The sequence below is a fragment of the Prunus avium genome, chromosome 8, assembly GCF_965620075.1.
Source record: "Prunus avium chromosome 8, drPruAviu1.hap1.1, whole genome shotgun sequence".
Lineage (NCBI taxonomy): Eukaryota > Viridiplantae > Streptophyta > Magnoliopsida > Rosales > Rosaceae > Prunus > Prunus avium.
In genome coordinates, this window is record NC_142291.1 from 32,722,795 (window position 1) to 32,747,418 (window position 24,624).

The 24,624-nt window shown below is 38.5% G+C and overlaps 3 protein-coding genes, 1 long non-coding RNA gene and 1 pseudogene across 4 annotated transcripts; 4 read left to right on the top strand and 1 right to left on the bottom strand.

Moving 5' to 3' along the window:
* The first annotated feature begins 4,317 nt into the window (after positions 1-4,317).
* LOC148292578 (uncharacterized) lies at positions 4,318-6,086 on the top strand. The gene is made up of 3 exons (XR_015826099.1): positions 4,318-4,648; positions 5,338-5,422; positions 5,902-6,086. It is a non-coding gene; the product is annotated as an uncharacterized LOC148292578 (long non-coding RNA).
* Positions 6,087-6,289: 203 nt separating this feature from the next.
* LOC110747712 (uncharacterized) lies at positions 6,290-9,657 on the bottom strand. The gene is made up of 3 exons (XM_088244954.1): positions 9,170-9,657; positions 6,644-8,973; positions 6,290-6,562 (listed from the first exon to the last, which is right to left on the bottom strand). Exons 1-3 carry the CDS (start codon positions 9,351-9,353, stop codon positions 6,494-6,496), a joined length of 2,583 nt encoding a protein of 860 aa, XP_088101080.1. The 5' UTR covers positions 9,354-9,657; the 3' UTR covers positions 6,290-6,493.
* A 553-nt stretch (positions 9,658-10,210) lies between these two features.
* Positions 10,211-17,831, top strand: LOC110744419 (tRNA synthetase class II (D, K and N) family protein). Its single transcript, XM_088245448.1, has 13 exons — positions 10,211-10,886; positions 11,026-11,137; positions 11,288-11,359; positions 11,559-11,650; positions 11,835-11,955; positions 12,093-12,215; positions 12,977-13,172; positions 13,267-13,454; positions 16,217-16,288; positions 16,716-16,814; positions 16,919-16,999; positions 17,215-17,272; positions 17,419-17,831. Exons 1-13 carry the CDS (start codon positions 10,267-10,269, stop codon positions 17,586-17,588), a joined length of 2,004 nt encoding a protein of 667 aa, XP_088101574.1. The 5' UTR covers positions 10,211-10,266; the 3' UTR covers positions 17,589-17,831.
* Positions 17,832-19,848: 2,017 nt separating this feature from the next.
* LOC110744408 (agamous-like MADS-box protein AGL62) lies at positions 19,849-20,505 on the top strand. Its single transcript, XM_021944372.1, has one exon. The coding sequence runs from the start codon at positions 19,849-19,851 to the stop codon at positions 20,503-20,505; it is 657 nt and encodes a 218-aa protein (XP_021800064.1).
* Positions 20,506-22,626: 2,121 nt separating this feature from the next.
* On the top strand, positions 22,627-23,361 carry LOC110744411 (agamous-like MADS-box protein AGL62 pseudogene; annotated as a pseudogene).
* Positions 23,362-24,624: the final 1,263 nt, after the last annotated feature.

A 24,624-nucleotide genomic window follows, 5' to 3' on the forward strand; every position in this document is an offset into this window, starting at 1 on the left:
CAGACAAAAAAGAGGATGAGAATGGTTACAAGCCTTAGCAATCAGAGAGACAACAGACAAAGAATCACATTCAATATCAAGGGACCTAATGCCCTTGGCCCAAGCCATTTGCAGACCTCTAAAGAGACTCCATAGCTCAGCCTCAATAATATTTCCAATCCCAATATTTGCAGAGAACCCACAGATCCATGCTCCATTAGAGTCCCTTAGCAAACCACCAGCACAAATCTTCCAAGAACCTGTTTTACAGCTGCCATCCACATTCAATTTGAAGTTGCCAAGACTAGGAAGACTCCAATGGACTTGGATGACCTCTCTAGTAGGCTTAGCATTAACCACAATATTGGCATCAAGCCATTCACTAGAGAAATGCAGAATAGTGTGATGGGGGTTGGGAGGAGGCTCATATCCAGAGTTAAAAATAGAGTTACATCTCCATTTCCAACAATGCCAAATAGAAGCAGTAAAAACAAGAGTCCAAGGAAGGTTGCCGTAGAACATAATCTTGCTCTTAAGGTTGATTCTTAGCCAATCAAAAAAGGGTAAGGAGAAAGAGTGAAGAACATCAAAAGGAACCTTTATGTAATTCCATACCTTAAGAGCAACTCTACAACCTCTGAAAACGTGATCCATAGTCTCAGGAAGGGAGAGGCATTTGTGGCAGTTAGGATCAGTTGTCATCAATCTCTTCTCCCTTTGAACATTGGTAAGGATTTTGCCATGCCCAATTAGCCAAACAAAGTTTTTTAACTTTGGAGGCAAGCATAGCTTCCAAATGAGATCCCAAGGCCAAGGCATAATATCTGCATCATCAAAGAAAGAAAGGTATGCAGATTTAACAGAAAAGGAGCCATTATTTGATAAACCCCATATGCATTTATCATTTCTTTGAGACTCAAATCCAGTATGGATAGCACAAATCCTTTGCACAATTTCATTAGGTAAGACCTGCTCAAGCGCATCAAGATTCCATCCATGGACAGACATAAAATCTCGCACTTTCCACAACAACATATCTTCAGAAAGGGGAATAGCGGAAAAATCCTCAAGCAAGCCACAACCTGCCCAGTTATCCTTCCAAAACAAGATGTCATCACCATTGCCAACCCTCCACTGTAAACCTTTAGGAAGAATCTGAGCACCAAATAAAATTCCTCTCCAAGTATTAGAATAATTAATATGAGCAGACTTATTAAAGTTCAAAATACTTTGATTCTTGAGGTATTTTCGATTCAGAATATGACTCCAGAGGCCTTGGTCTCTTTGCAAAAGCTTCCATCCAGATTTAGCGAGCAACGCTTGGTTCATCAAGTGGGTTTGTTTAAGACCAAGACCACCCATGAACTTGGGTTTACAAACAGAACCCCATTTGACAAGATGAACCTTAGTTGATGTCTCATTGTGACCCCAAAGAAAGTCTCTATTCATCTTGTCCAGCTTATCACAAATGCTAATAGGAAATTTGACCGTTTGCATAGAATATATAGGGATGGCAGAGGAAATGGCTTGTAAATACACTAACCTGCCAGCCATAGATAGCGTATGACTTTTCCAGGAGGCAAGGCGCTGTTGGACTTTGGAGACAACATGCCTATAAGTATCATTCTTCACTCTAGAGTGAATAAGGGGGACACCAAGATAATTTCCCAAAGAATCAGTGAGAGGAGAACCACAGATGGAAGCAATTTGGGTAGCAATACCATGGTTTGTATTAGGAGAACAGAAGATCCTAGATTTGTCAAAATTGACTTGTTGCCCAGATAAATCACAAAACGTCTGTAGACAATGATGCATAATTGTAGCTTGTTGAGTGTGAGCTTCAGCAAATAAAATAAGATCATCTGCAAAGAAAAGGTGGGAAATTGCAGGCCCTCCTCTCACCACCCTAACTGGTTTCCATTTTTTACTAAGGACATCACCATTAATTATGTGAGATAACTTCTCCATGCAAAGAACAAAAATATAAGGAGATAGGGGGTCTCCTTGCCTTATGCCGCAAGCTGGTTGAAAGCTTTCAGTGACTTCACCATTGAGGATGGCTTGATACTTGACGGTTGTGATGCATTGCATAAGCAACTCCAACACTCTGCCTCTAATACCCACTTCCCAAAGCACGTCTTTGATAAAATGCCACTGAAGTCTGTCATAAGCTTTAGACAAATCAATCTTCCAAGCAATGAAGCCTTTCTTGCCTTTAGAGTTCCGAAATTTATGAAGGAGCTCTTGAGCAATGATAATATTATCCACAATTTGTCTGCCAGGAACAAAGCTCACTTGGTTAGGGCTAACAATCTTAGGCATGATAGGTCTGAGTTTATTTACCAAAATTTTCGAAACAACCTTATATAAGGTGTTGCATAGGCTAATTGGCCTAAACTGAGACATAGCAAGAGCATTAGGGACCTTTGGGACAAGAGCAATAAGGGTGTTATTAAGATTGTCAGGCAAGCTTGAAGAGGTAAAACACTCTTTCACCAAATCACAAATATCAGAGCTGCATAAAGACCAGTGATCTTGGAAGAATTTAGCTGGAAAACCATCGGGTCCAGGGGCTTTAAGCCCTCCAATAGAAAAAAGGCTAAGCTTAATATCAACATCAGTTACCACACTGTTGAGCATGTTCAGATCCGTAGAATCCAAATTAGGGAAAAGCTGGGGGAGATCAGTCATCTCACCAATTCTAGTCCTCGAAGAAAAAAGGTCTCTGAAATGGGCAGTTACAATAGCTTGCAGATCAGATTTCTCTGTGGTCCAATTTCCATCACTGTCATTCAACCCTTCAATCTTATTTCTTCTCCTTCTCACGACTGTAGAAAGATGAAAAAATTTAGTATTTTTATCACCTTCCTTGAGCCAAGTGTTCCGAGACTTTTGAAGCCAAAAAAGTTCTTCTTGTTCCAGAATCACATTCAGATCACCAAGCAACTTTTTCTCTAAATCCACAAGAAAAGGAACAGACCTCTCACACAGAGATCTTTGAGTGCCATCCAACCTAGCCATGAGTTTTTTCTTTTGTTGAAAAATATTACCAAAGACCTCTTTGTTCCAGTTATTGAGGGCCTTAGTGAGAGAGGTGGTCTTGCACACAGCATTACCATTAGAATTATTCCATATGGCCGAGACAAAATCTTTGAAACCTTGGTGCAACATCCACATTGCTTGGAATCTAAAAATTTTAAACTCCGAACGTGGGTATTGAGCAGAATTAAGAGAAAGCAAGAGAGGACAGTGATCTGACTTCACCCTAGGGAGGTGCCTGACAAAACCTTCAGGAAATTTATGTCTCCAAGTAATATTACAAAGCCCTCTGTCCAACCTTTCCCAGAGAGTTTCACCATGCACATTCTTTTTGCACCAAGTAAACTTTGCTCCAGAAAAACCAAGATCCACTAAATGATGACGACCAATCCAGTCAGCAAAACCACTATTGCAGTGAGCAGCTCTGCCTCCCTTTTTTTCGGAGTCGTCAACAATTTCATTGAAATCCCCAGTAACAAGCCAAGGAAGATTATTAGTAGAAGAAACTCCATCTAAGTAGTTCCATAGGGATCTTCTTATTCCAGGACAAGGGTGAGCATACACAACAGTAAGGATCCAAGAAGAAGTACCTTGTGTAATCATCGTAGTAATTGACTGGCTGGAACATGCCACAATATTGAGCTGAATATTGCTACAATTCCATAACAGCCAAATGCCACCCGAAAACCCATTTGCATCCACAATATGATGATTCGTAAAGCCCAGGCTATTAACAACACGCATGGCTTTATCACCACTTATTCTTGGTTCAAGAACAGCCAACACCTCAACATGATTTAATTGGATAATATTCTTAAGTATTCTGGGGAGGGATTTGTCCCCAGCGCCTCTTACATTCCAGACCAAAATCATTAATGGAAATGGTATTAAAGAACCCTAGGATAAGATCCTGAATTAAAAGGTAGAGCTCAAAGCCTCTACCGAGGCAGAGGCTGAACCTACAACTCCAGCTTTAACATCTATCATGGCTTTTTTAAGCCTAGCAGAATCTACAATAACAGTAGGAGGATGGCTAGTTACCTCATTTCCAATTGAGTCACCCATGTCTGGACTTCCACCAGGATTATTCACAAGACTGTCACCACAAATCATTGAAACAGTATTTTGATCAATATTAGGTGGCCTTGTTGTCCAAATAATTGCTAGATAAATAGAAATTATAGACAAATTTAACTCTAGAATGGTACCACTTGCCACTTATCAATATGTGTTGTATATTCTTTTGCCTTTTAATCTTTTGTAAGTTCAAAACTTTTCTTTGTTCTGGTCTCTTTTCCTTCATTTCCTTCGTCATTTCTTTCTTCATCTCCTCCTTCTGCTTCTTCTTTTTCATCTCATTCTCCTTCATCTGATTGTGTAATTTTGAAGTTTTTTTTTTATTACATTGTTGTAAAATGACACCTTACTTTTGGGTCATTGACCTCAAGTAAATTAGGTGAAATTAGCTTTAGGGTTTAGGGTTCTCGGGTAATAATATATCTAGTGATTTTTATAAGTGATTTTATTTTTAAATATATGTAATATTTTTAAATATTTCAATTAATTTCATAAATTACCTCTTATACTTGGACGAGGATGACATTGATTTCTGAATGACTATATTGTTTAGGTAATATTCTTATTGCTAATATTTTTAAATTTTTTTTCTCTATACCTGTTATATTTTCACGATTTTAGCAGTGATCATTCCTTACTCTCAATGTCTCAAACAGACACACACACCCCTATATATGTATGTATGTAATTGATTAATTGTTGTTGAGTGAGTCCTTGTTCTCCAGATTAATTACACACACACCCTTATATATGTATGTAATTTAGGTACTAATTGTTGCTGTGCTTTATTTCTCAGATCTGATGATTTGTGTGTGTCTTGGAACTTTCTCTTCATTGCTGTTTTATTTTAGGCTTTCTATTTTGAAGGGCTTGAACTTTGATGATCTGTGTCTCTCCTTTTTGCTGTTTATGAGTTGCTTTAAGTTGTGAGTTAAGATAGATTTCCTTTCTTTTTTATTCTTTTCAGTTAGCTTAGCACACAAGCTCCATGTTTTGCGTATCTCATATCATCTCCATGTTTGTTGAATATTATGTTAAAGTAGCATTTCATCAGTTTTACTTGATGACAATTGTTATTTTGCAGCTTAGCCACCTCTGAGTGTGCTGGAAATTGTTATTTTTACGGCATTGACTTGTATAACTATTAATATATAGGGTGGTTCACAAGGTTTGGGTCAGAAATGTTTGCATGTTTTTTAGTAATTTTGATCAAGTTTTCCCTTTTTGGTATTTTATGTGCAGCTCTTTTGAACTATAAGTTGGGGCAGAGTATTTCTTTTACTTGATCAAACAAGTCTCTTCCAGGAATTGCAGAAAGAAGAAGAAGGTAATGGCTCTAAGCCTAGGATATTGTATTCAAACCCTACGATATTGTATTATAAGTCTGGGATTCTATATTGAACTTGGTGTTCTAATATAAGTACGTGGCTGAAAATCTATTTTTCTGCATAAAGTACTGACTTGAATTTTGAATGACATGATATTTGTGTTAGTAATAATTGTTAATAGCAGTACAAAGTTCATTTCAGTTAAGTTGAGTTTTTCTGCCAATAAAAACGAGTCCCAGAAAATTTGCAATCAACTCAACTTAGCTGAATTGAGTTCTCATAGTATTCAAGTTTCTTCATCACATTCAATTCATTCCTTAGTTGGCCTTTTGGGACGAAGTGAAAGAGATTTGGAATCTCGTTTGTTATGAACTTGTGTTGTTTTCCTGCAGTTTCTTGAAAACAAATTAACAGGTAATTTGATTTTAATTGCATAATTTTTTGTTGGGTGTTTTTTTTTTTATTTTTTATGGAGCAGTGGAGGCATTGAAAGAGATAAGGAAAAAGCTGATGAAGAAAAACTGGGATTTTGGGGAAAGATACAGGAGAAGGGCATTGGACTATATCGATTGAATGAAGGGGGATGAAAGGCTTTGAGAGCTTTGTCATATTTGACTGCATCTTCAACCACCATTTAGTTAAAGACAATTTACTTTCATTAAACTTCTCATGGTGTACTAGAATCGTTTTCAGTAATAAAAATACAATTTAGAGTATTTGTTAATCTTGATGTCTTAAGTTTTGCTTAATCTTGGTTGTTAATATATATATTAATTTCTTATTGCAGAATATACAGGGTAGGGAACTAAGGATCCTATGATGAAAGTTTTATGTAAGAACCAAAAAGAAGTAAGAAGGGGGCACACTTGGCAGAAACAAAGCTATCATTAATAGAACCATTAGAAAATGGTAGAAGATTACAAAGTCATTCAACTACTGAACATGGTTCGTTAGCAGATAATAAACACCCTAAAATAACAAATCATCAAACGACTAGTCAAACTAAACTAATGGTTCCTTCATAACTACATTGCATTATGTCGCAACGGAAGAAACATCTTGTTCAGTCATCATGGAGAGGTGACTTGTTTTCTGATTCTGCTCGACCGCCTAACGGGAGTAACAATTTCTTCTTCTCCCTGCAGAAACAAAGCACAAATTATGAGAAACAATAAGATGGTGAATGTGTTAAGTTGGAACAAGCAGTATATTATACTCACATGCTTGATTGGAATTTTCTCATATGTTGTAAAACTTCCATAAGATGGTGAACCCATGGAGGAATCAATTGAAGTCAGGGACTCTCTCCTATGGTTCTTCCTGGGCATCTTCTCCTGGCTTTCAGCTTTATCCGATGCCTTCAGTCCTTTCGTGCGATACGATGAGCTCTTTTGGATGTTGCTCATTTCAGAAGGACATGGCTCTCCGATCCAGTTCCAAGAAGAGGGTCCTTCCTGGAAAGTGTGCTCAGTGCTAAATGGCACAGTAGGACTTGCATCCAGTTTATTAGTCAGCGATGGTTGAACCACAGAGATAGCAGGATTTGAGGCTGTGCTCTTCCTTTTCTTTCCATAAATGAAGGCTGTGGATCCGATTAATGCAGAAACCAACGAAGCAATTCCCAGCATAGTCACCATGGAAACCTTAAATTCAGTCTCATCAACGGTAAGATCCACTTCTTCTGAAGTTTGAACATTCACACATGAAGCATCCACTTTTGGGCTTATAGGACTGTGATCCTTGAAAGACTCTACTTCAGCACCAGTACTCATTTCACTTTCAAGCTGGAGCTCCTGGACTCCAGAAACTACAGTGTTAACTTTTTCTGCTAGTGAAATCAATACTATCTCCTCCCTCATGCTTACATTACTTTCTGGCTCGCTGTCTATGTGATCAGCACCAACATTTTCTTCTTGACTCTGCTCAACTTTTGAACTTTCTAGTTCAACTAAATCAGCATGTGCAGCCTGAAGTACAACTTCCCCAGAAATAAAATTATTGTTTCCTTCTGAAACCTCTTCAATGTTAACAGCTGCTTCAGCCTCTTGGTCAACTTGTTCTTCATGTTCCGGATCAACACGTGCTACTTCTACAGTGCTCTCAACTGCTCCAATCTCTGGCTGACCCTTTTCTTCCACAACTTGGATTTCAACAGGTGTTTCAGCCTCTTCATTAACTTGTTCTTCATATTCTGGATCAGCATGTACTTCTACAGTGTTTTCAGCTGCACCAATCTCTGTCTGACCCTTCTCTCCCAAGGCTTCAATGTCAACTAAATCAAACTCATACTTCCTTTCCTTTCCTTTGTCACTGTGATCAAACACAGAGTATCCATCAACCCGTACATCCTCCATTAAATCAGTCAAATTACAATACTGCAAGGGGCCCAAATCGTGTGCACCTCGGAGATGCAAAATCAACTCAGAAATGAAAGAGACAGAATTAGCAGACCAAACCCGAAAATTTCTAGCTAACCCATCAAGACTTGATCTAGCAAATTCAGCCACTTCAGACTGGTCATATTCCTTCAAAAAGTTCAAGTCTTTAAGCACAGAACTATCAATTTCTGGTGAATGAATAACTGAAACTGACAAAAAAGCAACTACCAACAATAGAAGCAAAGCAGTGAACTTTGATTTCCAAAAGAAGCCTGTCTTGGAGGACCATTTTACTTCAGCAGCCTCCTCCTTTGACATAAAAATGTTGGTGGTGCTAATGTCGCGTGGTTCAGACACATTGACCCCCTGCTTTTCCTCTTCTTCCTCTTCTTCTTCATTTTCTTCTTGTAGCTGCTGTTCCTCTTTTACTACTGCATCAGAAGTAACATCTTCCAATTCCTTCTGAGAATATTCAGACTGAGTTTCCTCAGCAGTATCAGTGTCCGAAGAGCTTCCAGAGATGAAGTTATCCTCAAGTCTCTTGCCCTCTCTTTCCTTACTCAGATAATATTCAATTCTTGGGTTGGGTCTGTAATGAAGGAACTGAGGCCTTGGAGAAAGATAATTCGTTTTAGGATCGTAAGGAGGAGCAGAGGGATCATCATCAAGGGGTTCTATGACCGGACTGGACTTTGGACAACAAGGTGGAGGACTGATCTTGAAACTCGGGTCAAGATTAACCGAGTCAGGTTCCTCAGAGGCATTTACACAAACAGGTTCCTCTGGTTCGTTTTTGGAACACAAGAGCTCCTTTGAACAAATGTCTTTTTGGGTTTTCGGTGTTGTGAAAACCAGATGAGGGGCAAGGCCTACCTTCATGTGCTCTGGATCCTCCACTGTTGGATTCAAACACGAGCTTTTCAAATCGGAGAATGAGACCGATGAAGCCCGAACTGGCCCGTTCCTCTCCGCCAAGATTTTCTTTCTTGGAGACGTAGTGACCTTGGAAGCCGCTGAAATTGTCGGTGACATGAAATTCTTTGTGCCGTTTGAGCCACTTGGTGAACGGACTCTCATCTGCTTCCAGTTCTGGTCCTTGCCGTTTTCTTTGTCCTCGGAATCGCGAAAGGTAACCACGGTTGCTCTTCCCATCGAGCTTCGTCGTGGGTTCTCTGCAATCAACAACAATAAAGCAAGAACAAATCAGAAACAGAAACCCAAAAAAACATCAGACAGCAAAAGAAGTACAACATATATGAATTTTCTGTGCCTTTCTCTAATTTTCTCAGCCATTTTCTTGGCAACCAAACAGAGAAAATCATCACGACAACGATAAAAATTCGACTGAAAAAGGAAAATGGGTCGTACCGGAAGGACTGTTGGCCGGAGTATTAGGGTTGAAGCTCCTCGGATTTGCATTAATTGAAGGTTTCGCAAATGAATTCCCAGTAAAGCTCCTCCGCATGGGATTGCCGATTTCAGAGTTTCTTAAATTGGGGTTTGGTTTGCATGCGATTGGTGAAGACGACGACTTGTTCGGAGGCATGGCCATGATGGGTTTGCTCTGTAAAGAAATAACTAAGGAGAGAATTGAAAATCAAATACCAGTTGAGCAAAGAATGGTAAGTTTTGTGCAATCTTGGAGAAATTGATTAAAGAGATTCGAGGCGGTAACGGCTAGTTTTCAAACGAGGAGAGGAGGTTTTGAATTTAAATGGAAGTTGTTTTACCGTTGGGGGATTGGAATTAAATAGTCGCAAGGGAGAGAAAAGGGGCTTCAAGCCGTTGGATTTTGAAAGTAAATAGCCGTTGAGGATCTTCTTTGATATAGTTAGGGTTGGGGGGTTGAAGAAGGGTGTTTGACTTGATTTTACTATGGAATTATTTGTAACATCAAGGATTATATTTTTGCAAATAAATAATAAAGATACAGGAAATCATAAAAGACAACCAAATTAGAAAGATACATTTGTGCACACCTTTCATATATATACTAAAAATTGTACTCAAACTACGATCAAGGCAAAACCATAGTTTTGATGTAGATTGTTGTAATTTTTTACCATAAATTGTATGCCAAAATTAAGCCAACAAATAATCCTCATCAATCCTCATCCTTGAAGATAAAGTTTAATTAAAACATTGATTCATATTTTCTCTTTACCAAAAGTAATTTTTTTGCAAGGGGCTCGGAGGTCAAGTGAGTAAGACTCAAGAGTAGTTGACTCTGCACTTGAGGTTTCGTGTTCAAATCCCCTAATCACTCGGGTTAAGGCTATTGGGCTACATTGTTTCTCCCTATGAATCCAAGCCCAACTTAAAAGCTTATTGGGCTAATAACTCATCCACTTTTCACTTCACTAAGAAGCCCATACTGCCAAACAGTCTTTCACTTGCCAATCCTTAAACCCTCTCAACTCCCAATTCTCTTCTCTTTCTTCTATCCACATACTCTGCTACCCGCCATGTCCCTCCTCCGCAGGACCTTCCCTCTCCTACCCCTCCGCTCCAAACCCCTGAACCCTCTCCTATCCCACGCCTTCCTTATTCTCAAACCCTCCTTCCCTAAACCACTTCCCAAACACACCTCCGTTTTCTCTTCTTCGTCTTCTTCTTCCACCTCCACCTCCTCTTCCACCACACCCATTTCCAATCCCAAGACCCCAATTGCCCAGACCCCTCTCCAATGGGTCACCCGAACCGGCTTCTGTGGCGAGCTATCCACCGCCGATGTGGGCAAACGGGTCACGCTTTGCGGGTGGGTCGCCCTCCACCGGGTCCACGGCGGCCTCACCTTCCTCAACCTCCGGGACCACACCGGCTCTGTTCAGGTCACCACTCTTCCCGATACGTTTCCCAATGCTCATTCCGCCATTAACAACTTGAGGCTCGAGTACGTCGTTGCCGTCGAAGGCGTTGTCCGGTCTAGACCGGCCGACTCCGTCAACAAGAAGATGAAAACGGGATCAATAGAGGTTGCGGCAGAGAGTGTTCAGGTGTTGAATGCTGTGAGGTCAAAGTTGCCATTTTTAGTGACTACTGTAGATGATGCTAAGGATTCTGTTAAGGAGGAGATACGTCTAAGGTAATCTCACACTTCTCACTGTTACTCTTTAGTGGAAATGACTTGAATTTTCTTTCTTTATGTTTTTTTCGTCAATAATTTCATACATGGTATTTGTTGGAGCTGTGTTAATTGAAATTACTTAGATACATGTCGATAGATACCGGTGCCTTGATCTACGCCGTCAACAAATGCATTCAAACATGATGTTGCGGCATAAAGTTGTGAAATTGATTCGGAGACATCTCGAGGATGTACATGGTTTTGTAGAGGTACCATCTCGGGACTTGTTGATTTTTAAAGTCGTTATGTATTACATTTCCATACTCATTATTTACCTTTTTTTTGTTGGGTTTCAGAAACAAAGATAGAAAAGTTAAGTTTTGTTTTGATTCTGATTTTTGCTCGTGGTTATAAGGTAGATTGAGACTCCAATACTTGCTAGATCTACACCGGAAGGTGCCCGAGATTATTTAGTGCCCTCAAGAGTTCAGGTACCTTACAGTTATTTAGCTGGCACTCACTTCAATTATTATTATTTTTTTGATGAATCACTCACTTAGTCTGGTCTTCCATACACTACTCTGAAAGCCTGTGAATCCCCCACTTACATTGGATATTAAGTTTACTTTGCTGGTTACTTCCATTTATCTTGGCTTAGGGAGCTTATTTGCTCTAATGTGTAATTTGAAGCCAGGAACATTTTATGCTTTGCCTCAAAGTCCACAACTGTTCAAGCAAATGTTAATGGTTTCTGGTTTTGATAGGTACTATCAAATAGCAAGGTAAATATATTGCTGTCTTTCTGTCTCGTTCTTTTCATGGTAGATTTTCTGCTTTCCTTCAATAAGCCTTTTACTTCACATGACCATTTTCCTTAGATGTTATGATAATAAATCAAAGAGTATGATCGTTATGCAGACTTTCAACCAAAATTGGAAAAGTCCAACTTTGCGTTTCTTTTTGCAGGTGCTTTCGGGATGAAGATCTAAGAGCTGATAGACAACCTGAATTCACACAGCTTGATATGGAGCTTGCTTTCACTCCTTTGGAGGAGATGCTGAAGCTTAATGAAGATTTGATTAGAAAGGTTAGTTATTAGTTGGCTCCTATTAATCAAAGAGAGAGGGAAAGGAGTGAGAAAACTTAGCCTTTGAAATATGACATCTCTTTAACATCCATCTGCACAGTACTGGGCAATTAGAAATCTATCTGTGCTTTTTGCAGGTTTTTCTAGAGATCAAAGGTGTACATCTCCCAAACCCTTTTCCTAGGTTTACGTATGCTGAAGCAATGAGTCGATACGGTTCAGACAGGCCAGATATTAGATTTGATCTTGAGTTAAAAGATGTAATCATCTTTCTCTTGACTTACATGTTTAGTATTTAATGGATTTCATATTGCAGATAATACATTATAGACATCCCTGGATGCAGTTCACAGTCTCTTAAAATTTATACTGGATACAGTTTAATAACTTTATGTTTGCATATTTAAAAGTTGTTTTATCAACTTCAAAAGATTTATCTGGTATAGTTGAGTTTTCTTATCTTTAAGAATACTGTTCTCTTTTCTTTCTTGTGTGGATCTTTTGTAGACATAGCCAGAAATTTGAAGTATTTCTAGCGTGTATCTTGTTTAAAGATTCATGTAATAGTCAAAACGTTTGCATGTCGCATCCAAGCTTGAAGTTGTAGTTTTTCTTTTCAGCTTTCCTGATGTAGATAAAAAATATGTACCGTCCTGTCACACATAAAATAAAGGACTAATGTTACTCCACACAGATTTGGAGTCTAGATTTATATGGAAAAACACCCAATACTTTGATAAAAGTGTTTTTCCCATAAAACCTCATGTGCCCACACTATGGGTACTGCTCTCTTTTATAGCTTACTTCTAATGACTCTTTCTTCTCCCTAAGCATATAAGTGAAACATTCAGCATTCCAATAAAACCCTTATGACCTTTTTCCTTTATGGCTTGAATATGTTTCCTTGTGCTTTTATACCTGATCAACAGTTCTTTTTCCCCCCTAATTTTTTACATGTTTGTTATGTAAAAGTTTATTTGAAATTCTTGTTAAATTGAGGTTTCCTTTATTTGAATTTCAGGTATCTGATATATTCTCAGATTCCCCCTTCAGGGTTTTTGCCGATACTTTGCAAAGTGGGGGAGTTCTCAAAGTTTTATGCGTACCTTCAGGTGCTAAAAGCTATTCAAACACGGCTCTAAAGAAGGGTGATCTTTACAATGAAGCAATCAAATCTGGAGCGAAGGGTTTGCCTTTCCTCAAGGTCTTGAATGATGGTAAGAAAGTAATTTTTATTTTAATTTGTGATGCTTAAGATATATTTCTATTGCAGTATCTCACTATTGGCGGTTTTCTACCTTTTTTTCTTAGGGGGAATTGAGGGAATTCCTGCGTTGGTATCTACTATGGATCCAACAAATACCGAGCAGTTTCTGAGTCGTTGCTCTGCCAGACCAGGTGATCTTATCTTGTTTGCAGTGGGTCATCATTCATCAGTTAATAAAACTCTAGATCGACTACGGGTCTATCTGGCACACGAGCTTGGTTTGGTTGATGATGTAAGTGTTACCATCAAATTATAAGGTGAATTTTTATGAATTAAATTGAAAGAATATTTGCTTAAGGTTTTTCAGATTTTTGGATTGTGAATCATGGTTACCAAAATTGATCAGAAATCCATGGATACCGGGACTGAAGATGAATCAGTCTAGGGTATTCAGGATCGAGTCCAAGTCCTTCAGTGTGAGGACTGACAACCTCTCTCGAGGGGGAGCTATCCTCATTACTGAAAAGAGTAGAGGTAAGTCTTTTCTTATCTCCCTTGAGGTGGATTGTGTGGTGTGGCTTCGAAATCAGCTGGGCGATGCTCTGAAGGGTAGCGAGGATCAGTTTTTCAGGCAGTTCAAGGGAGATTCGTTCCTTTTTTGGGTTGAAAGACACTATAACAGCAAGGGTTGGTTTTTGCGTTTATCTAAATGCACTCGTGGCGTTGTGAGATCATTGGTGATCCCTCAAGGCAAGAATGCAATCGGTTGGAGGACTATGGAGGAAAGTCTTGGATCCTTGTTGAATTTTATTGGGAAGAAGAGTTTGTCCGATGATGGGTGCGACAATGGAAGATCGCGTTCGTCCTCGTTCTCCTACAGGGATGCGGTCAAGGGTAGTAACGAAGTTCAGAAGGGTGGTAGTCGTTCTATGGGAGGAGCGAATCGCAATTGGGATTTGACTTTGGTAATTGAAAGGAAGCAAGTCCACAATTCGTGGAAGGAGATCTCTGGGGCACTGTCTGTTTCTTGGGGCAGAGCAGTTCATATCTTTCCTTTCCAACCTAGTAAAGCTTTTATGGATTGTGAAAGCGGAGAGGAATTGCAGAGATTGTTGTGGGGGAGCACTTCGTTGAATGGAGGTCTTATTGAGGTTGCTTTCTCTAGTTGGGAAGAAAGCTGGGGCTTGAACGATGCGAAGGTGGTTAGTTATGGGGGGTGGGTGGCCGTGTCTGGGCTGCCCCTAAACTGGTGGAATCCGAAATTCCTTTCCCAGGTGGGAGAGGCTTGTGGAGGGATTCTTCAAATTGATCGGGTGACTGATCGTTTTCTGTATTTGCATGAGGCAAAGATCAAAGTCAAGGAAAACAATTCTGGTTTCCTCCCTCAATTCGTGAAGGTGTCGGAGGGAGACGACGCGGTGTTCGTCACTATTTCCCCAATATCCCCTGCTATCAAACCTCCCTCGATTGGAAAGGCGATGGTTACCTTTACCAATGGTCGAGAGTTGAAGTCGACGGCCATAGACGGTGTTTCTGCCTTCCAGCAGGACGAGGGGCAGTCGAGGTCTTTTCCCGTGGGTCGCGCTGACAAGGATGGGACATGGCGCAGAAAAGATGTTTGCACTAAATTGGGTACTGCGCAGAAAGGAGGATTTTCTGCCTTGGATGGGGTTCAGCGTGAAAATGAGGGGAAGGTGATGGAGAATGACACGCGTGCTACTCATTTTGGCAACAGGTTTTCTCCTTTTATTAATTGCTGTCTTGGGGAGGATGTTTTTTTGAAGGGTAGTGCTGCTCCCGAGGAGTTTAGCTCTCTTTATCGGGTGGAGGATTTTTTGTACGACCTTGGGGTTGAAAAAGTGGTCCCTATCACAGCTGTCTTCTCTGACAGTGAGCTGGATTTTAATTCTACTGGGCCCAAGCTGGAAAAGACTGTTCCAAACAAGCATGGGGGGTCTATTTTGGGAGCTGGGCCTGTTGGGCCTGTTCCCAATCTTTTCCTTCCTAGCTCCAAGCCTTCCCGCCATAGTGATTTTGGGCCTGGTTTATTCAGGCCCAGTGCACCTCCTAAAAATCCTCCTTCTGCTTCCAGCTTCTTCTCTAAGTATGGGAACGGTGCTCACACGCTGCGACGCAACGATCCCAAGTTCTTCGGGTCTTTCAAAGCCAAAGAGGCCGCTGCCTCTACCGACTTCTCTGATGGCGAGGAAGATTCGTGCGACACCGATGAGATTGATTCTGAGTTGGAGCTGTTAAGTGACTTCGGGGACGGATTGGATTCTTGTACGGATAGTGTCAGAGAGGATCTTCTTAGGGGGGATGGGTCAGTCCTGGATTTTGATGATGCTGACTCATCACAACAAGAGGCTGGAGAGGGATTGGATATTACTCTCTGCGAAGATGGGATGCTGGAGAAGCTCTTCGGGGATCTAACTCCGACTCCTGAAATGGAGGTCATCCCCGATTTTACGGGGAAGGAGGAGGGGGAGTTGAAGATTCAAGTGGATGTTCCAGGTCTTTCCAACTCGAGTTCTTCTGTTAGTCTTGTCGGCAAGAAGGATAAGACTGGGAACAATAGCGTCAAAATTCAAACTTACTGCAGAAGGAAGGAGTTACCTCCTGTGCCCATCAAAAAAGTCGTTAAGGCTAAGCACAGTGGGCTACTTACTAAATTGGGTATTTCAGTGGTTCCGCTCAAGAAAACCCTTATTTTTGGGAAAAATGGTGGCTTGGCCTCTGCTTGTAAGGTTCAGGGTGGGAAATTAGATAGAAATTTCGTCACGAAATCGGGTGTCGGTGTCCCGAAACGTCCAGTTCGTTGAGGGCTTCGTTTGGGTTTGTCCAGGGTGTTGGCTTGTCCTGGGTTTTCTTTGTGGTCTGTGGGCGCTGGGTTATTTTGTTTTTTAGTCTGTTTCTCTGTCTTCTGTGGATTCCTTATCCACTGCTGTATTTTGCTCCTATCTTAATACATTCGTTTCTATTCAAAAAAAAATTGATCATAGTTATTCTCATTTGCTGACTCTTTTTCTTTTGGACTTTATGGCTAATATCTAGTCCAGGCATTCAATTCTGTGGGTGACCGATTTCCCAATGTTTGAATGGAATGATTCTGAGCAAAGGCTGGAGGTATTTCTCTTGTTCAAATTCCATCTCTTGCAGTTTAACTAGGTGATATATGTTTTTTTACATTACAAATTTGTACTAACACTGATTCATAATTGAGTTGTCATCAATGGGAACCTATTATACGGGTGAGATATTAATCCTTGCATATCATCAAGATATCCTGGATTTATTGTGGGGTTTGAGCAGTCTCTGGTCACTGGATGTATTCCTTTTGCATCTAAAGTAGATGAAAGAAAATTATTGAAGACTAAAAGGAATTAATGGGAATTAAATGATACTTGTTAAGTATTGTATTTGATTTTGAAGAAAGGATTTGTGGGCAACTGTTGGAGAACCTCTTAGTAATTTGTAAATCTTTATTGCATCTTCCATCTCTTCTTGTCTGTACAATGCTGCATATATGCTCAAAATCACTATTGATTTTCAGGCCTTGCACCACCCTTTCACTGCCCCAAATCCTGAAGACATAAAAGATCTTTCTTCTGCTCGTGCTTTAGCTTATGACATGGTTTACAATGGAGTTGAGGTACACCTTTGTTACTTTTTTCCTCTCAGCTTGAAGTCAAATGCATTTGCTAATTTTCTCTCCTAGATAATAAATTGATGTGGTGTTTCCTATGGTGCCATCAGATTGGTGGGGGAAGTTTAAGAATATATAAACGTGAGGTGCAGCAGAAAGTTTTGGAAATTGTTGGTATCTCCCCTGAAGAGGTGAGTGCACTTTTACGTTGTATTTGGGCCTGTGGAGAGATGACTATTATGTCTACTGTTTATCACCATTTACTGTTAATCTTTCTGATGTACTTGGCTTACTGATTCCGTTTCTTATTTTAATGTGCTCAAACTTTAGCTCTAGACCTATGAGCTCAGTAATATGAACACCTTGTTCTCTCCAATAATGTGGTGGCATTGTATTTGGCCTGCAGGCTGAAGCGAAGTTTGGCTATCTTCTTGAGGCTTTAGACATGGGTGCCCCTCCACATGGTATTGAATTCTATACCTAGGGCATGGCTCTATAACAGCCTAATTACTAGGAGTCCGATTGATAAATTAACTTACAACTATCTTTTAAATGATTATTGTTCTTTTTCTTCTAGAATTAATTGAGTATACTTTTAATTTTGATGCAGGGGGGATTGCTTATGGTTTGGATAGATTGATTATGTTGTTGGCGGGTGCTAATTCCATTAGGGATGTCATAGCTTTCCCGAAAACGACAACTGCACAGTGCGCCCTCACGCGAACACCATCTCAGGTGGATCCGCAGCAGCTAAAGGATCTATCGTATCAGACTCATTAGTACAATCTTCAATCAGCTTATCCACATCAGAAGATATAGCTACCCATATTTCTGTTCCCTAATTGTTATTGCACTTGATCATTGAGCTTGTGTGGTCTGGACAAGTCAATTTTTGATTTCCCAGGGAACTATATAGTACTGTCTGTTTAAGATATTTATGATAAGTTTTCTTTTTTCTTATTCATAAACCCCACGATACCCAATCTTATTAATGACCCAGAACTGAACAACAGATTTTTTGCATTGTATGGGTCGATAATTTTTCTTTCTTTGTTTTGGTTTAATGCAAATTATCAGTTGCAATACCAGAAATTCTTCATGTTCATTCATACTATGGCCACCACTTGACTTCACAAACAGTCTAGTGGTTCATACTTCAAATGGAAAGAAAGATAAATGCTAGACTCACTTCAATCAACTGTTGACAGTCTGACTATGCACATGGACGACTTTCATTAGCATTTCTTGAGAATATTGAAAGCTTGATGATGAGATCAAATTTTTCACATCAGTAGCACTCATAAGTGTTTGTACTAAAAGCACATTGACATTTTTATTAATTTCCATGTATTTTTAAGTTTTTTGTTCAACGCTTATATAAGTGCTTTTGATTATCAGAAACAGCTTTTAGCCATTCCAATTTCAGAAGCCGTCTCAAATAGACACTTATTAGTCTAGTTATACTTCTCTTCCTAATGTTGAACTAGATTTTTATGTGCTTTGTCTTTGAAAAGGCTATGGTATCTTAATACCAGAGATTGATTACCAATTGCATATAGTTAACCATTCCAGGGAAAATCTCTTTTTTGAACATGCTTTCTCTAATACATACCTACTTTAATTCTAATTAACAAGATCTAAATGTCGTTCGTATCCAATTTTGTAATCATCATGCATAAAAATGGATGCCACGATGGTTATACATAATTTCCTTCCGTCAGTAATTTTGTGGGTTGTAAGCATCAGTTACACAACACTAGAATAAATTTGTGGAAAAATAATAATATAACGAGCCCATACTATAATTTTCTTGTTTTTATTCTCTGTCTAAAAGTTATAGAGCTCATAATTCATTAACTTCTAATTGAGAAAAACCTCCGAACTTTTTACGAGCATACATGATCTAGAACTTATATAATTCCACATTATATATGGAACAAAACCTATGTTACGCATATCTAGACCTAATTATGATGATATCTCAACTATAATTGATCTAGAAACTAGTTAGATACCCCGTTTTCTTTTCCTTTGAATTGTTTTCTTTCTCCTTTTGTTTATATGTATGATTTAACCTAATAATTATCAGAAAAATGATGTGAGATGAAGGTTTTATATATGTCTACCCAATATTACTTATCCTTCATTTATACAGGACTTTTGTGATTAATTTGTCATTTGCGTACTCACCAAGCATGCAAATTAAAGTTGGATTTCAAGATTTTCTTGGCTTGTAGTATTCTTGCCAATGCTACTTGTTTGGAATTCCAAATCCAACCTATAACATATTGAACTCATTAAAACTAAAGAGATAAAAGGATAACGTACGGGTAATTATGCTATCTGATCATAGATATTTGGTCTGTTATATTGTCGAACTATCAATATGGACCTTAAAATTAAAAAGATTTTATTTCAATAATTCAAATTGATAGTGTGGACACAAGATAATTTTATGAGAGAAAAATGAATCTAGCGATTTATTATAATTTTTCTTGTGCATGCATGTATGTGTTGTCTCTCGCATCGATAAATAATAAGAATGGGTGTAACAGGTCAAGGATGAATAAAATTCATGAAGTGCATACCATGTATGCTAAGAGAAAAAGATTCCAAATTCTCCCAAACTGGTATATGAGTAACCATATGCAAAGAGTTAAAAATATTGACAGCAAATTATATAGTAATTTGTAGACCTATTATAACCCAACAAGTTTCCAAGTAATGCTAGATGACTACCTTTTTAGACCAAATGCAATATTAAAGTACAATATTAAAGTACATTATGTGACAGATGAGGTACACTTGCCACAAATTATTATGACCAATATATTGGTAATTGCCAGTACTCATAAGACACATATCGTGGTTCACTCATCAGATCCAAAAATATGATTTTTTACCATAAAAGTGAATTTCTAAGTATAAACCCTAATATATACCCCGTCCCCTTCCCTGATCCCTATCCCAAACAATATAAACAACCCCATTTGTCTCAATCTCTGCCTCTTTGCTTGGTTTTCTTTGCTTGATTTTAGCCATGGTGAGGAAGAGCAAGGGTAGGCAAAAGGTGGAGATGGTCAAGATGGCCAATGAGAGCAACCTCCAAGTGACCTTCTCAAAGCGCAGGTCTGGTCTCTTCAAGAAGGCCAGTGAGCTTTGCACTTTGTGTGGTGCTGAGGTGGCCATCATAGTCTTCTCCCCGGGGCGAAAGGTCTTTTCCTTCGGCCACCCCTGCGTGGAGACTCTCATTGATCGGTACCTCTCCCGAAACCCGCCTCATCTCCATCACCACCAAAACTCTGGCACAATGCAGCTCATTGAGGCCCACCGCAATGCCAATGTGCGTGAGCTCAACGGCGAGTTGACTCAGATCTCGAATCAACTCGAGGTTGAGAAGAAGCGTGGGGATGAGCTGAACCAGGTGAAGAAGGTGACTCAGGCTCAGTGCTGGTGGGAGGGGCCATTGGAAGGGATGGAGATGTCACAGCTGGAGCAGCTCAAGACCTCTCTTGAGGAGCTGAAGAAGAATGTGGCCAAACAGGCTGATAGGGTTTTGATTCAAAACACAAACCCTAGCCAATTCTTTGTGGGGAGTAGTTCCAGTCATCCCAATGTTGGGTTCAATGGAAATCATGTTATGCCTCCTCATCTTCCTCACCATGCATGGAATCCTGGATATGGACGCTTCTTCTGAAGATTGATCTCTTCAGGATGATGTTGATGATGATGATGCTGATATTAATTACTTATTAGCCACAGCCACAGTCTTTTATTTTCCATATTTTGTTATCTATATATGTACTTGTTATTGTGTGTTTAATTTCTATTGTCTGGTATATGGTTGTAATCCATATATATGCATGTGTTATGTTTGTTTTACTATTGTTTTGTTATCTATATATGTACTTTGTTCACTTCTTTTGAGTATATGAAGACATCCTTGCTAAGGGAATCAATATTTTTACTTATCCTAATTCTTCTAACCCTTCTCTTTTAGACTTACTTGACTTACTTACATATTTGATTCACTTTTAACTAAAGGAAATTAGAAACTACGACTTTCTATGTACCTTGAAGCACCCAATATTCTTTGAAGAATAATGCTATAATACAGTACATCAAAATAAATTCTAAAATTTTAGAGACGTAATCAACTCTACTGATCTGATAACACTCTAATCATACGTTTAAATTTCACCTAGTTAATTTTTAACAACTAATACGTTGTCATAAATCATTTTTCAAATCATTTGGTGATATTATATATACAAGGACATGCATTTTAGGTTGTTATATATTGTCAATTTACGGGACAAGACGAGGGTGAGTTGTTAGTGATAACATGAGAAGATTTTCTTTTTCTATACAATCTGGCATGATGCTATGTTGTCTGAATGTTTATTTGTTCACTGTATGTTACAGATTTACGTCCGGTATATAAATGGAAATCAGACACGGGGAGAGAGGGGTTGGGTTGCCAGACTGTGATAACTACATAAGAGATTTATCTTGCTAGACAGTCTGGCATGATATGTGAGACTGTTAATTTGGATCAATTATAGGTAAAACTTGATTAATGTATAATACAATTCACAGTATGGTATATAAATGATAACTGGAGGGGAATGAATTGCCAGACTGATAATATGGGAGATTTTATCTTGCTGGACAGTTTGGCATGCTATATATGCTATGTATCAACCTATTAATTTAGACCATGGATAGGTAACTTGTCCAGTGTTTGGCAACATTACGTGCAGGAAATCTATATGAATATGGGCTTGGTGTGTTTCCGAATTGCAATATTTGTAACTGAAGAAATTTTCTCTTACTAGGTTGTATCTCTATATCATATTACATAGACAAATTGTCAATTTGGATAATTCCTAAGTGAAAGCATGTTTTGAATGTATTTGCATGTCATGGGTTAGAATGGGGCTGAGTTTGCCCTACCCATCCCAATATCTACCACATACATACTCTGAAATGACAAAGATTATGTCTTTTCTCAAACTAATAACATTATGAAAAACTGTTACCTATATTATAACATGTGAATTAGTAACATTACGTATTGGTGTGATCATCACCAAAAATAAAAAATAAAAAATCAATGTCGTTAACTTGTCGATAATTCTTTTCTTCACGACACACATCTCATTATAGGGGTTGGATCACATGGGATCCTATTTGACATAAAAAAATTGGTATCCTTATTAATGTGACTAAAGTATCGAATAGATACCATATCATTTTTTTTAATGTGTAATCAACCAAAGTGGGGAGTTCAAATTGGGACCTTTTCCGATATTAAGGAGATCATATCACAAAACTAAGAGCTAGTTGGTGTATCATGGGAAAATCTACATTATAATGCATGCTTATTTGTTTCGAGAATACTATTTCCTTTTCTTATATATATATAGTTAAATGTAAGTGATTTATCTTTAGAGTAAACACCCATATGGCGGTGATTCTTGTTGACTTACCAAAAGTCATATAGTTTCTATATTATGTCAATGATCAATATGTTATTATTTTCATAGTAATTATAAATTAAGTGAGTAGAGATTTATAACTTCCAAAAGATCTTGGATTAATCATATACGGTACTAGTGTCAATAGGGCATTAAGGCCTCATTGAATAATACAATAATATGCTAACATAAGTGCTAATTAAGTGAATTAATCGTAAATAACCCTATAAATACATATGTTTTATCCCTCCCCAACCATCACAAGTAATATTGGACAAGATCAAAACAAAGCTAAGCATTCGGTGTCTATCTATCCCCTCTTCTCTTTAATCATCCTCCAAATTTCTACAATGGTGATGAAGATCAAGAAACCTAGCCAAGGTCGCCAAAAGATTGCAATTGCCAAAATTGAAAAGAGAAGCAATTTACAAGTCACATTCTCAAAACGTCGTTCAGGGATCTTCAAGAAGGCCAGTGAGATGTGCACACTTTGTGGGGTTGAGATTGCAATCATAGTCTTCTCTCCTGCCAACAAGCCCTTCTCCTTTGGCCACCCTGAGGTTGACTCCATCGTTGACCGCTTCATTGCTCGGAACCCTAACCCTAATCCCCTAGGCCTAGCGGGGTCTACAGACACCACTCAACAGCTTGCTGAGGCTCACAGGAATTCTAGTGTTCATGAGCTTAACATGCAGCTAACCCAGATTGTGAATCGGTTGGAGGCTGAGAAAAAACATGGAGAAGCACTTGATAAAATGAGCAAAGCTAGTCAAAACCAGTGTTGGTGGGAAATGCCAGTTGATGAACTTGGATTGCATGAGCTTCAGATATTGAAGGCCTCGGTTGAGGAGATCAAGAGGAATGTGAATAAACAAGCCAACAGGATTTTGATGGAGTCTAGAAACCCAAGTGCTGCTGCTAATTATTCTTCATCACCCTTGTCTATGATGAATAATATTGGTGGTTTAGTTCAACGTGATATCGATGATCATTATCGTTTCGAGAGCAAAAACCCTACTGATCAGATTGCACCTGCCTATCATTTTGGTTATGCTGGCCATGGTCTTTTTTGAGTTTTCCTTGTTTTGATGTTCTTTGATTTCTCATGAAGGGAGTTACACTTTCTTTATGGTTTGTAATTATAAATAATCAATAATTAATGGACAATGTTTAACCGGATATTTCACTAAAATTAGGAAATAATACACTCATAATGTTGAAGGAGGACATGCTTTTAAAAGCATAGGGTTCCCTCAATCATTTAAATGGGATGATTATTATAATTAAATCCTTCATAAACACAATTAACTAGTAATTATATCTAAACACAACACAATTAAATCCTTGGTTTTTCCCTCCTGTCTCAAATTTCTGGGTTTAATGTGATCGACCATAACGGTAAAAGAGATAAAATGAGGTAAGTAAATGAAAGTAGTGGGTTGAAACATAAGTTTCATTTCTTAATTTCTTTTTTTTGGGAGAGAACATAAGTTTTTTTTTTTTTTTTTTTCTGTTTTTCATATTATTTTTTTCAGTACAAGTTATAGCCAAAATTACAGAGAATGAAGATTTCTCACACACACACGCACAACTATAATGCCGTGGGGAAAAAGTTATGTTTTTCATATCAAGATCAACAAAAAGAATTCTCCTTATAAAGTGGATTTTCCAATATATTTACATGCTAACTTCCATAATCAAGTTTTACGAATCCAAATTCTCCAAATACTACATCTCCATCCATCGTATCTAGACTATGAAATCACTTCTAAATTAAATGATTTTTTTTTTCTTTCTGGTTTTGCCGAAATTTCTAAACCCGGTTTTTTTCCTTGATAAAACAGGCGGTTGTATATGTCTGGTTTTATTCAGGAGTAGTGCAATATAACTTTTTTTCTGAAGTGCAACTTGTGGGCTATTAAATCACTGGCTTGGATGAACTTATGGGACAAGTATTGCCTACTAAGTTGGGCCAGAAAATTTGCTGCAAAAATAATGGACTACTGGGATAGATCTCACTACCAAACAGCTAAAGGCTAATCCACTTTATCCATGAATGACGTCTCTAATGCGATCATCTTAATTAGGAAAAGAACTTCTATGCAACGAGGATGTTACTGTGGCGGTATTTTAAGTCAATAACATATTACTATGTGAGATAGTTAAAATACATGACAATGTGTGATTAATTTGTGATACCGCAACAATGACATCTTCAGTGTAGGTTGTTTCTCTTCTTAATTTCGAGAAGGCATGCCAAGTATTACTTTGTTATATCTCAATAACAATGTCACACTTACATTTTACAAATAATAATAATAAAATGACAAGTTACA